The 11963-nt window shown below is 41.2% G+C and overlaps 1 protein-coding gene across 4 annotated transcripts in view; it reads left to right on the top strand.

Moving 5' to 3' along the window:
* ORC5 (origin recognition complex subunit 5) overlaps positions 1 to 11963 on the top strand; it is a 63895-nt gene that overhangs the window by 13162 nt on the left and 38770 nt on the right. For all 4 annotated transcript variants that reach the window (XR_008332378.1, XM_053405033.1, XM_053405034.1 and 1 more), the window contains 7 exons: positions 1404 to 1515; positions 2985 to 3115; positions 3962 to 4010; positions 5011 to 5101; positions 7828 to 7880; positions 8107 to 8219; positions 10651 to 10698. Coding sequence is in view for 3 of the 4 variants with exons in the window: in XM_053405033.1 (XP_053261008.1) it covers positions 1404 to 1515; positions 2985 to 3115; positions 3962 to 4010; positions 5011 to 5101; positions 7828 to 7880; positions 8107 to 8219; positions 10651 to 10698 (597 nt within the window). In the remaining variant the exon portion in view is untranslated. The remainder of the gene's footprint in view (positions 1 to 1403; positions 1516 to 2984; positions 3116 to 3961; positions 4011 to 5010; positions 5102 to 7827; positions 7881 to 8106; positions 8220 to 10650; positions 10699 to 11963) is intronic.

The raw sequence follows: 11963 nt of genomic DNA, 5'->3' as shown, positions 1-11963 counted from the left end.
TCCCTCACTTTATTATATGTCTGTAAAGCTCCTTGGGACGTGGGTGATGCTGTGGGTTGAACCACAGAGCCTAGGGCTGGCCAATCAGAAGGTTGCGGTTCGAATCCCCGCAACAGGGTGAGCTCCCATTGCTCGGTCCCTGCTCCTGCCAACCTAGCAGTTTGAAAGCACATCAAAGTGCAAGTAGATAAAAAGGTACCACTCCAGCGGGAAGGTAAACGGCGTTTCCGTGCGCTGCTCTGGTTCGCCAGAAGCGGCTTAGTCATACTGGCCACATGACCCGGAAGCTGTACGCCGGCTCCCTTGGCCAGTAAAGCAAGATGAGCGTCGCAACCTCAGAGTCGGTCACGACTGGACCTAATGGTCAGGGGTCCCTTTACCTTTACCTTTAAAGCTCCTTGAGTATCTTGAGAGGGAAGAGACACATTTTCTCTCCCTCCAAATATTTCAGGCCTAAAGGGCAATTGGCGCCTCTGATTCCGTAGGTGAAAACACTTATAAATCTGCATTTATAGTTCCTGAAGCGATATGGATTTGATTTAATTATAGAAGCCTAGATTCCTGATCTTCTGGTTCTCAGTGGAGTTGCCCTTAGTGTAAACTGATGCCTTCGAATCTGTATTGTTAGAAACTGTAGGGTAATAAATTCAAAGAAACTGAGGCTGGAATCCTATATATGTCTGCTCAGAAGTAGAGGGTTGAACTAGATCAGTGGTGGCCAAACTTTGCCCTCCAGCTGTTTTTGGACTACAACTCCCATCATCCCTAGCTAACAGGACCAGTAGTCAGGGATGATGGGAAGTGTAGTCCCAAAGCAGCTGGAGGGCCAAGTTTGGCCAACACTGGACTAGATGGTCCTCAGGGTCACTTCCAACTCTGTGATTCTATGATAAGGAAGTCTCAACTCAGATGCTGTGTCCCTCATTTTCAAGCTACAGTCCTAGGAACATGCTCCTGCAGGGAACTTGCTCAAGAAAGGAGGGAGCAGTGATTTGAAGACTGAAAATTCTATGTCTCAACTGAGCTCATAGGCATGTTGTGAAAGCGACTGACCAACAGATGGACTGTCCGTTTATCTTACTAAGATTTTAATAATTTAAGAGTCAAGCTTTTTCAAGCAAACACAAGCCTCCTTCCTGACAATTAAGATGTGCAGCCCTATTTAGCTTAAATGCCATAGTGCACAGCAATAGAAGAACTGGGTTTTTTTTTTAATGCAGATGTATTAGCTGCTTGATTAGGCTGCTTACGGTCTTATGATTATGCAAATAATTTGCAATAAAATGCTGAATCAGATGAGTTTGTTTCAATTAGAAAGAAACTTCACAAGTTTTTCTGTGACTAAAAATGCAGCTACAAGGTCACCTTTTCCCTCTCTCCCCTCCCCAACCCCTGTCCTCCAGACGGAGAGAAATGTGACTGTGGTCCTTCTTAGTGAAATTGTGTGGGAGCTGCTTCGTCCAGCTACAGGATGCCTTGAACCATTGCCGTTGTTTTTTCCAGACTACAGCATAGGTAACACAAGACACTTGTTTTGGGTTGTTCGTGGCTATTAAACATAATAGCTAAACGAAATCTCTGTGAATGGAAGCTGTATACCTGAGTATCAGATGCTGGAGGCAAACCGACTAGGGAAAGCTACCTTCTCTCCTCAACATGCTTCCAAGTTTCCAAAGGGAACTGGCTAGTTACTCTTGGATGCAAACAGGATACTAGATTTGATGGGCGCTGGGATGATGTTTAACATCTACTTTTTGAAGAATGAATAATTAGTACCTTTATTTTCTGTATGTGTGTATACATCACACCCCTTGCAGTCCAAGGAATTAAGAACTCCTGGTTTGAGAGAATTAACCTTGTTTTATGAAAAGGATGGTGAAATCCGGAGCTTTTGGGGAGCGTGGTTCTAACTCATTGTGAGAGAAAAATTACGTTGCTAGTTAAACTTCCAAATCTTGGAATTCTTTATCTTTAAGTGCATATCACATGACCAAGTTTTCAGCACTGTTGTAGCTACCAGAACTGGTCACCAGCAAAATGCTTTTTATATATATTAAAGAGCTTTTTATGCTCATGGTTGGGTGGGGTGGAGCTTAGAAGAAAAGAAAGAAATCACCTCTCCTGGTGTTCTAAACTAGGTCCTAAGCATAAGAGTAAATAGTAGCTCTGTTTTTTGCCTTGTCACAGATTCTTAAATTCAGGTACTGATGAAGATTGACACAGTCAGGATTACATTTAAATGCATTAGTGTTACAAATAGCAATACAGAAAAATATAGCTATGAACAAAATACTATGTAATTAATGAACAACTAAGGTTGGTATATAGCATAATGATTAGGGCACACATAGCAGCACCGTGACTTGTGAAAGCAGCCCTAAATATCACAGTAGGACAGCTAGAAATTATAAATATGTATTGACTAAAGCTGGAATCCATAAAAGTGCATGTTTTTCTGTAGTTTAATACCTAAACTGAATTAACAACTCGGGTCAAATTTGAAATGGAGAACTTGTTCTTACCCTGAAGTCTGGGCCTGAAAGAGAAATTGATCAGAAGGGGAACCTTGGATTTTGGTCTGATTAAAAATGCCTGATTTAGGGTACTTAAAGTTTGTTTAGGTTTGATTGTTGTACTCACAGCTGACTGAGTCTGAAAGTGTGTGCCTTTATCTTGAAGAGAGATGATTGGAAACATGTACGCTTCCCCCTGAAACCATACATGGTGATTTTGCCAGTCCCTGTTCTTTCACATTGGAGACTCCTTACTACTGGATTTTCCAGAGCTGGTTTAAAAGGTGTTCAGTGCTGAATTGCCAAGAGGGAATTACAGGCCCTCTGGCAGAAGGGGGGTTTCCTGCTGAAGTATAACTGTATATCTAAAGTGTGCATACATTGTTTGTTCTCTGCATAATTTTTAGCCTGAGAACAATTCTATGATGTGCTCATCAGCTTTTTGTTTTTCAATGCTCTTTCTTTAAACAGGACACCTGCAAAAGATTCTGTCCCATGACCATCCTCCAGAGTATTCTTTTGATTTTTATGCTGCATATATAAATATTCTGCTTGGCGTTTTCTATCCTGTCTGCCGGGACCTGAAGGAGCTCCGACATCTAGTAAGGGGTCTCTTAGGTGCTTTCATAATGAATGTGGTGTCATAGTGCTTTTGATGCTGGCTTTGGAATTCTTAGAATGTCCTATATAACATAGCATGTGGATTCTTTGCTATTTCTTAGTATGTAACCAGGTGTAGGTTGCTAGGGTTGTCGGCTCGGCAGACAAGAAAGAGAAGCTCAGCGAGCTTGCAGCCTTCACAAAGCCACATTATTGATCTGCATACATAAAAGTAACTGTTGCCTACATGTAGGGGCTGGAATAATACAGCTCTCTCACTAGCAGCTGAGCGGGTTCTGAAAGACATGGTTGCTGTGTCTGAACATCCTTGAAATGTACTAATGCCTCTTGGTCGCCTAGATGAATAGGTACACAAATAGAAATTTCTGACTTTTATGTGACTGGACTGTAACCTACTGTACAAAGATATTTATATCCATTGTTGCACCCACTCCCAGCATGTCACCCTTGGAAAGTTGCCCACTAGGTTATGTGGCTCCAGTACTGAAAGAGGTTCCCCATTCCTGTCTTAAAATATGGACACTCATTCAGGACCTTCAGGTTACCAGATATGGCATTATACTGTCCTACTTATCCATGTCAAAGATTTATTTTGTTTTTATGGCTCTGTGCAGCCACTAATCCATCTACCCTTTTCTTGTTTTATTTCTCCTGCATGTAATTTCATTGTAAGCTGCTGCTCTTCAGGGTTGGAGAGGGGTGTTGCAGCTCCTTTTCAGATAGGGGTGGGATATTTTTAAAACGTGTCCCAGGGTTCTTTCAAATGCCAGGGATGCAAGGATTTAAAATGTGGGAAAATACCAGTTATACCACTGCTTGTCTTGCAGGCTGCACTCAATTTTTCTAAGTACTGTGAGCCTGTGGTCCAGCAAAAGGGTGAGTGTTTTTCGTTCATATGAATAAATAGTAGATGATTCTAGAGAGGAGGCAATAAAAAGCTTTCTGAATCTTTATATGTTTCTGACCATGATTAGGCAAATCAGAAGTGCTCCTTGGGCTGATTTACTCTTCTTCCTGCCTTCTCTCTCACCTGGACATCGTTCTCTGTCAGTTTTGGGGCTTGCTGTGGAGTTAAGTCTTATGTGTATTCCCCAAACCACGATTGGTAATCATTGTTGGAAATGGGGTGTGCAAACTGTGTTCTTGCCGTTACTACTTTAGGGGTCATGGGCAGGCTCAGTCGTCTAATCATAGTTAGGAGATCCAGTGTGCTTTTTGGCCTCTGTGCTAAACTGAACAGCAAGATTGGTTATACCCATAGGGCTGATCTCCAAGGAAGGAAAGGGGGAAGGTGGGGATGGTGCAATTTCAGTCTCTTGAACAATGGTTAGGTAATTGGATGGTGCTTTGTCTGCACCAGATTAACAAGGGCAGGACTGAAGAGTCTTTTCAGCTAAAAGGATGCAGATAAGACATAGAATTATCAGTCAGTAGGGCATGGAACTCTTAATCTCAGAGTTGTGGGTTTGAGCCCCACAATGGGCAAAAAGATTACTGTATTACAAAGGGTTGGACTGGATGACCCTTGTGGTCCCTTCCAACTCTACAATTTCCATGATTGCAGTTCCAGTTATTCTCAGATTGTACACATCTGCATAGGAGGGGAGAGTGCATAAGCTGAGGTTTGTTCTACCTTATGCATATCATGCTAAACCATCGGTCCGTTATCAAAACATTTTTCCATTATGCAACATTTGCAGCATAACAAACAGTTATACTATAGTTTGATGTTATGAACATAATCAGTACCAGAATCTCAAAAGAAATGTGACTTTTAATCTGTAAACCTATATTAAATCCAAGAGCCAGTGTATCACCTGAACACTTCTCAAAGTTCATCTTGAATCAATACTACTTCTGTGTGTTTGTGATACAGCAAGTGAACGTGACACACGCAAACTTTGGAAAAATATTGAATCCCACTTGAAGAAAGCTATGCAGACTGTTTATCTGCGGGAAATATCAAGGTAATTGTCCCCCTCTTTATTTTTAGAAAGCTGCCTCTCAAGACTTACCTAAAATGTCAAGTAGGTGCTGTAGGTGGTATTCTTTACTGCTAAAGCAGATGTCCTGGCTTTTAAAAATCTGTTAAATAGGTTACGCCTACCAGTAAATGAAAAATAATGCAGTATGTGTTTCTAAATGGAACATTAGGATAAAACTGTTAGGTCAAGGTGCTGCTAGATGAGATATGGGAAGTCTGCAAATGAGTGTGGTGTGCTGGTGGAGAAATGCTTGGGGTGATTTAGTTATTTAATAAGTTTAATTAATAATTTTTTATACAGGAATTATGTATTTTGGTTGCTTTCTATTTTTATGCTGGGGTTCCTTTTGTAAACTATATTGTAATGACCCCTTTGGTTAAGCGATACATGCAGTTTGATTTGAGGTGCTTAAAATTCTCCCACTGAAATTTGTGAGATTGACTTGTTAAATCAATTTTCTTCACTTTTCTCTTTCTTCCAGAGAGAACAGGGCTTGTTGGATATTTGTGTGTATTTGCCGGGGAAAGGTTATATAATCTGTACCAGGGCTATACTAGTTTAAGCTGAAGGTGTGTGATCTGAGATGGAGCAAATGTTTATACGGAAAAAAGTCTTCTTGTACCTGGAAGATTAGCATGGCAGGGAGAAGTCTGAAAGGGGATTTTGTCGCAGTCGCATACCATCCAGCATAACTGGATACTAACCTCATGCTGTTAATATTTAACATTTTCACTGATTGCTATTGCTATTTATGTTATTTTAAACAGTCAATACTTTAACGCACTTTAGAATCATATTGTACAACAATATTGTTTATTTATACCCCGCCCTCTCCGGCCAGGGCTGGGCTCAGGGCAGCTAACACCAAATATGAATTACAATAAAATGTAATAGAAAAGAAAAACAACAACAAACAAGCAATTAAAATACAGCTGAAAATACAGCTGAAAATGCAGCCTCATTTTAGTAATAGCCCATAAATCAAGACCATAAAGGGAGGAAACATCAGATATTCACCCGAGCCAGCTATCCATGCTGGTCCTACATGGGCCAGCAAAAAAGCCAAGGGAAAATTTATATACCAAATTGCATACAAGGGGTCAGAGTGAGTCCAAACCAAAGGCCAGGTGGAACAGCTCCGTCTTGCAGGCCCTGCGGAAAGATGTCAAATCCCGCAGGGCCCTGGTCTCTTGTGACAGAGCGTTCCACCACGTCGGGGCCACAGCTGAAAAAGCCCTGGCCCTAGTTGGAACCAATCTAACCTCCTTGAGGCTTGAGACCTCCAAAGTGTTGTTATTTATGGACCTTAAGGTCCTCCATGGGGCATACCAGGCGAGGCGGTCCCATAGGATAAGTCTTTTGTAATTAACTGATTGTAGAATATTATTCTGTTTTACCTACACTTAATCTTTTATCCATTTTTCATTTACATAAATGTTGCTGTGTTTAGTGACTATTTTTGCCAGCAGGCCACAAATAAGGGTTTCCTAGACTTGAGGACTAGCTTCCTGTTCCCCACTCTCTCCCCATCCCAGGTGAAATCATTTGATGTTTTCTTTTGTGGTGGTGTGGGGGGTGGTCATTCTTCTTGCTACAATTCCCTACCCAGTTTGGAAGCAGCTACAACAATGAAATGGAACCAGAGAACCTGAATGGGGAGTTACTTAGCAACTGAAGCATTGTGTTTGGGTTTTTCCCATTCTACCCCTGTGCATGACAGTTTTAAAGCTAGTATTGTTTCTTTAGGCAGTTTAATATGGTTGGCATTTAATATAGTGCTTTTTGAGTATTCGAATTATTTCACACACAATGCTTACACAACTACCCCACATGGTAGGTCAGTAATTTCCCCATAATGCAGGTGAGAGGCTAGAAGATTATGGCTTGCCTAGGACCACTTAATGAACTTACAGTTTTGGTGAGAAGTGAACTAGAGACTTGCCTGTTGATATTCCTAAACTGGGTCTAGAATGAGACATCAGTAGTAGTAGTAGTTGCTTGCAGGCCAGGTTGCACCATCCTTAGGTTGTTGTTGTTTAGTCGTGTCTGACTCTTCGTGACCCCCTGGACCAGAGCACGCCAGGCACTCCTGTCTTCCACTGCCTCCCGCAGTTTGGTCAAACTCATGCTGGTAGCTTCGAGAACACTGTCCCACCATCTCGTCCTCTGTCGTCCCCTTCTCCTTGTGCCCTCCATCTTTCCCAACATCAGGGTCTTTTGCAGGGAGTCTTCTCTTCTCATGAGGTGGCCAAAGTATTGGAGCCTCAGCTTCAGGATCTGTCCTTCCAGTGAGCACTCAGGGCTGATTTCCTATAGAATGGAGAGGTTTGATCTTCTTGCAGTCCATGGGACTCTCTAGAGTCTCCTCCAGCACCATAATTCAAAAGCATCAATTCTTTGGCGATCAGCCTTCTTTATGGTCCAAGCTCTCACTTCCATACATCACTAATCCTTAGGTTAGATTTAGCCAATGTTAAATCCAAGAATAAAAGTTACTTTGCCTGTTTTTGTCTGGCTAACTGATGTAAATCAGAACAATCTGACATCATTGTTAATCGTCTATATACTTTTAAACAGTTTAATTGCATAATTATTCCTATTCAAAAGTAACACAAATGCACTCACTCATCTCTAAAAATCAAATGTCTAAGTCTCTTGCTTTTAGGCATGGCAAATGCATTTTTAAAAATAGCTGCATTGTCTTTTAGCTCCCAGTGGGAACAATTACTCCAAGATGATGGTGAAGCGGGGCAACTAAAAGGTATGTGAAGAAGTAATAGTGTAGTGTTAATTATTGACAAAAAATACCCCTGTAATTTGGAGCAATTCAGTCATTGTCTTCAGTATGCATTTGCAAATACACCGACAGTTTAAAATGGAATGCTGGTACATATTTTCTTCCAGCAAATGGGGTTTGTGGGGATCAACATTGGTTAACTTAAGTCTTTCAAACTCATACATTTTTTTGTCTCACAACTTTTGTCTAGGACTTTCAGCCCATGCTCATGTAGAACTTCCATATTATTCCAAGTTCCTACTAATAGCTGCATACCTTGCTTCTTACAACCCTGCCAGGACAGATAAGAGGTTCTTCGTTAAGGTAAATAGGTTTGTTCCTTTTGCTGTAATCTGTTCCAGCATTCTTTAACATTCTTTAATACATTTGTATGTCTCGAAAGAGGGACATGGGTGGCGCTGTGGGTTAAACCACAGAGCCTAGGACTTGCCGATCAGAAGGTCGGCGGTTTGAGTCCCCGCGACGGGGTGAGCTCCCGTTGCTCGGTCCCAGCTCCTGCCAACCTAGCAGTTCGAAAGCACGTCAATGTGCAAGTATGCAAGTAGATAAATAGGTACCACTCCAGCCGGAAGGTAAACGGCCTTTCCGTGCGCTGCTCTGGTTCGCCAGAAGCGGCTTAGTCATGCTAGTCATGACTGTACGCCGGCTCCCTCAGCCAATAAAGTGAGATGAGCGCCGCAACCCCATGACTGGACCTAATGGTCAGGGGTCCCTTTACCTTTATCTATGTCTCTAAAGAGCTTTATAAACCATGGCTAAAATTACACTACTAGCTCTACGTGTTCAGCGGGGCTTTGAGCCAGACTTGGTAGCGCTTCAATAGCAGGAATCTCTCCCCTCAATTCTATATGGCAAAACACTGTTGAAAGTGGGGGATATAGTTTCATCTGGGGTAGAGATCAAAGAAGAGAGTCAAAATTCTGACTGGACATACCTTTAAGTAGCTTTTTGACTCCTAGCCAGTATGTACACATTAATAGCCTTTTCAGCAATCTTGTGTGACTGCAGTATGAATGCTGCATTCCTTTGTAGATAACCTTCCAGGGATGACACAGTGGTAGTGGGAAGGCCTAGAAGCAAAAATAGACAGAACAACAGATATGACTCTTGCCTTTCCAATACAGGCTACATTGGAGTCTCACAAAAGCCCTTCTCCCTCCTCCAGACTGTCAGGCAAGAACCATTCTCATAGTTCAAAGACACCTTGCAGCCAGGCAAAAGCACTTGGGGAAGGCGTAGATCAGGCCTTGTGGTGGGCCATGGCCTCCAGAGAGTCCTAAGAGCTGGCTAGAGAAGTCTGGAAGGCCACATTTTCTCCCTGCTCTAAAGGCTCTTCTCCCTTGCTTTAAAACAGGAGTGGGAAACTTGTTTTTTCTGCCATAGGCCTCTTTCTCTTGGAACTTCACACCACAGTGGAATCCTACCTGTATGGCAATGAGAAAAGATGCTTTGGTCAGTTAGGAGGTGCATAAAACTAGCATACAGTCAGAGGCTTAAAGACAGAAAATAATTAATACAGGGGTTGATGATCAATTGCATCCACCTGCTAATGGAATGGACATACAATGGGACTTCTTCCTGTCTCCTTCTCTGCAGCATCCCCCACCACGTGCCCTAAATTCTTCTCTGGGTGGCTAGAGAGTCCCCTGGAGCAGAATGTTTGGGGAAGGGTCATGGGTTGCAGGGGAAAGTAGATGTAGATGAAAGAGGAGTCCTGTTGCACAAGTGAAAGTCTTTGTGTGATGTTGGATTTCACTCACTGAGGGCATTGGAAAAATGGAAGCTTCTTTCTAATGCTGGGAGAAAAGCCTAAATCTAAACAATTGGTTGGTTTTAATTATTTCAAAGAAATGAATTGTACGTGATTCATTTTATTAATCAATATGATTGTTTTATACTACACTAGGATGAATATAGTTTATATGTAATTTTTCCCTTTTTATCTTTATAAATTGCTTATTTTTAATAAAAATACTCAGCAAGGCAACAGTTTGATTTACTTTATGTAACCAAATAGCAAAATCTGAAGAAACGTCAGTGGTGGGCTGATACCAGCATTTGGTTGGCAACTGTCCAAAATAATTAACCCTCCGTGCCTTCCATCAATTGCTGATTTGAACAGGCGCAAAATTGGCTTTGTATCTAAAATAACTACTTCTTTACCTAGATTTGATAAGGAAGCAAGGAAAGGCTGGCAGCATTTTAAAGTAAAGCAGTAGCTGCTTCATCTTGTCAGTTGATGGAAAGGAAAACATTTCTCCCCTCCCAGTCTTTTTGCGGCTATTTTACCAATAGGGAGAGAGCGTGAGAGCTGCATGTTTTAAATGGTTGAAATGGTTTAGTGAATTTTCAGATAAATTTGTGGATAACTGTTTTCAGAGGTACACACAATTACTTTCTGATTTATTTTTTATCTTATACCTTCCAGTAAATATTCCCCCCCCCCCGTTATAAATACTGTACTTTTTCAGTGGTGTGCACTGTCTGTCACAGTTTGATGTGCCAAAGGCAGGCCACAGTGGGCCATATTTTAGCACTGCTATTGTCCATACAGGGTTTGTGAAGAATAAATGAAATAGTTATTACATGAAGTATACCTGCAACAATACAGTTATTGTTTATGCTGTCACGTAGCTGTGTGATATGTTCAGTGATGTTGGGCTGTTCTCCCCTTATAAATTATGTACCATTGTAAATAACTATTTCACAGCGGGAATTTTCTTTTCACTTGCAGCATCATGGAAAAATTAGGAAGAAAAACTTTCAGAAGAAACATGAAAAGGTAAATTCAGCTTTCTGTTTGATAGATTATCTCCATTCTGGTGTACAATTGAAACAGAGTGTCACTAAATTGTCTTAACATATGATGAAATGTCCTACTTTATTTTACTGTATATTCTATGATTGCCTTGAGAGGACTTTGCCTTAAAAGGTGACCTAGAACTGCCTAAAGGAATAAAGGCAGCCATGCCCACAGGTTGATGTGTTTTCTTTCTGCAATAGTTTGCATTGCTGGAAAGACCATCCCTTCTTTAGTTTGATCTGTGTCCTTTTAGACTTTTTAGGGTAGGAACTGTTTTGGCTGAACACCCACCTCCAAGGAAACTTCCCAGACATGCATATATAATTCCACACATGCAAAAATCTCCTAGTGGCCAGAGGCTGGCAGAAAGTTTCACTCCCTTACTAGCAATAGCAGAAACAAGCCAAATAAGAATCTATATGCAGATTTGCTGCTTTTGCATAATTTGTACAGGTTGCAGAATGTATTTATATGAATAACGTTAGAAACCCTTCCTGGATTTTTATACCATTGCCTATGAATGTTTCCTCCGCTCCTTTTAAGATTGCAGAGCTGCTATATCTTTTTGATAACTAGTGCAGTAGAATGGCTGAAGTTGTTATTGAGAGAGATTGCCATCCAAAGATTTAGAACCGTGACTGCCTTCCCTTTAATCCTAGTTGTGAAGCAAGAAAAAATAAGGAATGCACACTTCAAGAAGAGATGTTGAAATGGAAGATCAGTTTATGGAATGAAAAAAATGTTTCCCACATCTACAGTTTTATACTCTGTAAATTAAATAAGTTAAAAATGTGCAGTCATCATACAGATTACTGGGTTGTAGCAAATGCTGACTTTTTCTCCCCATTTTTCCTTTATAAACATACCAGAGGCTCACCTGATCTTTGAATGTGCACAGAGCCTTAACAGAATTCAGGTGACCACATCATAGCTGTGTACTTAAATTATAAGTGTGGAACATACAAGTTGCATTGAAATTCTTATTACTGGACCTTGAATTACAGTCCCCTGGCTATCTAAATTCACTGTGTGAATCATCAGCCTTTTCAGATGTTACACTGAACATGGGTGTTTAGCCTGCAAGTGCCTCGTGTTTGCATGCTTCCCTCTTTGGCACAGCCATGAGATTGGAATTCTAACCAGACTTCCTTGTTGCATCCAATCTCTGTGAAACTGGTTCAAACAGAAAGCTGGTTTTCCCCACCATTTTAAATTTATTAATCAGTATAACTAACTGAGGCAGA

Source organism: Podarcis raffonei, chromosome 10 (genome assembly GCF_027172205.1).
Source record: "Podarcis raffonei isolate rPodRaf1 chromosome 10, rPodRaf1.pri, whole genome shotgun sequence".
NCBI classification, from domain to species: Eukaryota; Metazoa; Chordata; class Lepidosauria; order Squamata; family Lacertidae; genus Podarcis; species Podarcis raffonei.
Note: the sequence above shows the minus strand (reverse complement) of the source record. Positions and strands in the feature narration are given on the sequence as shown.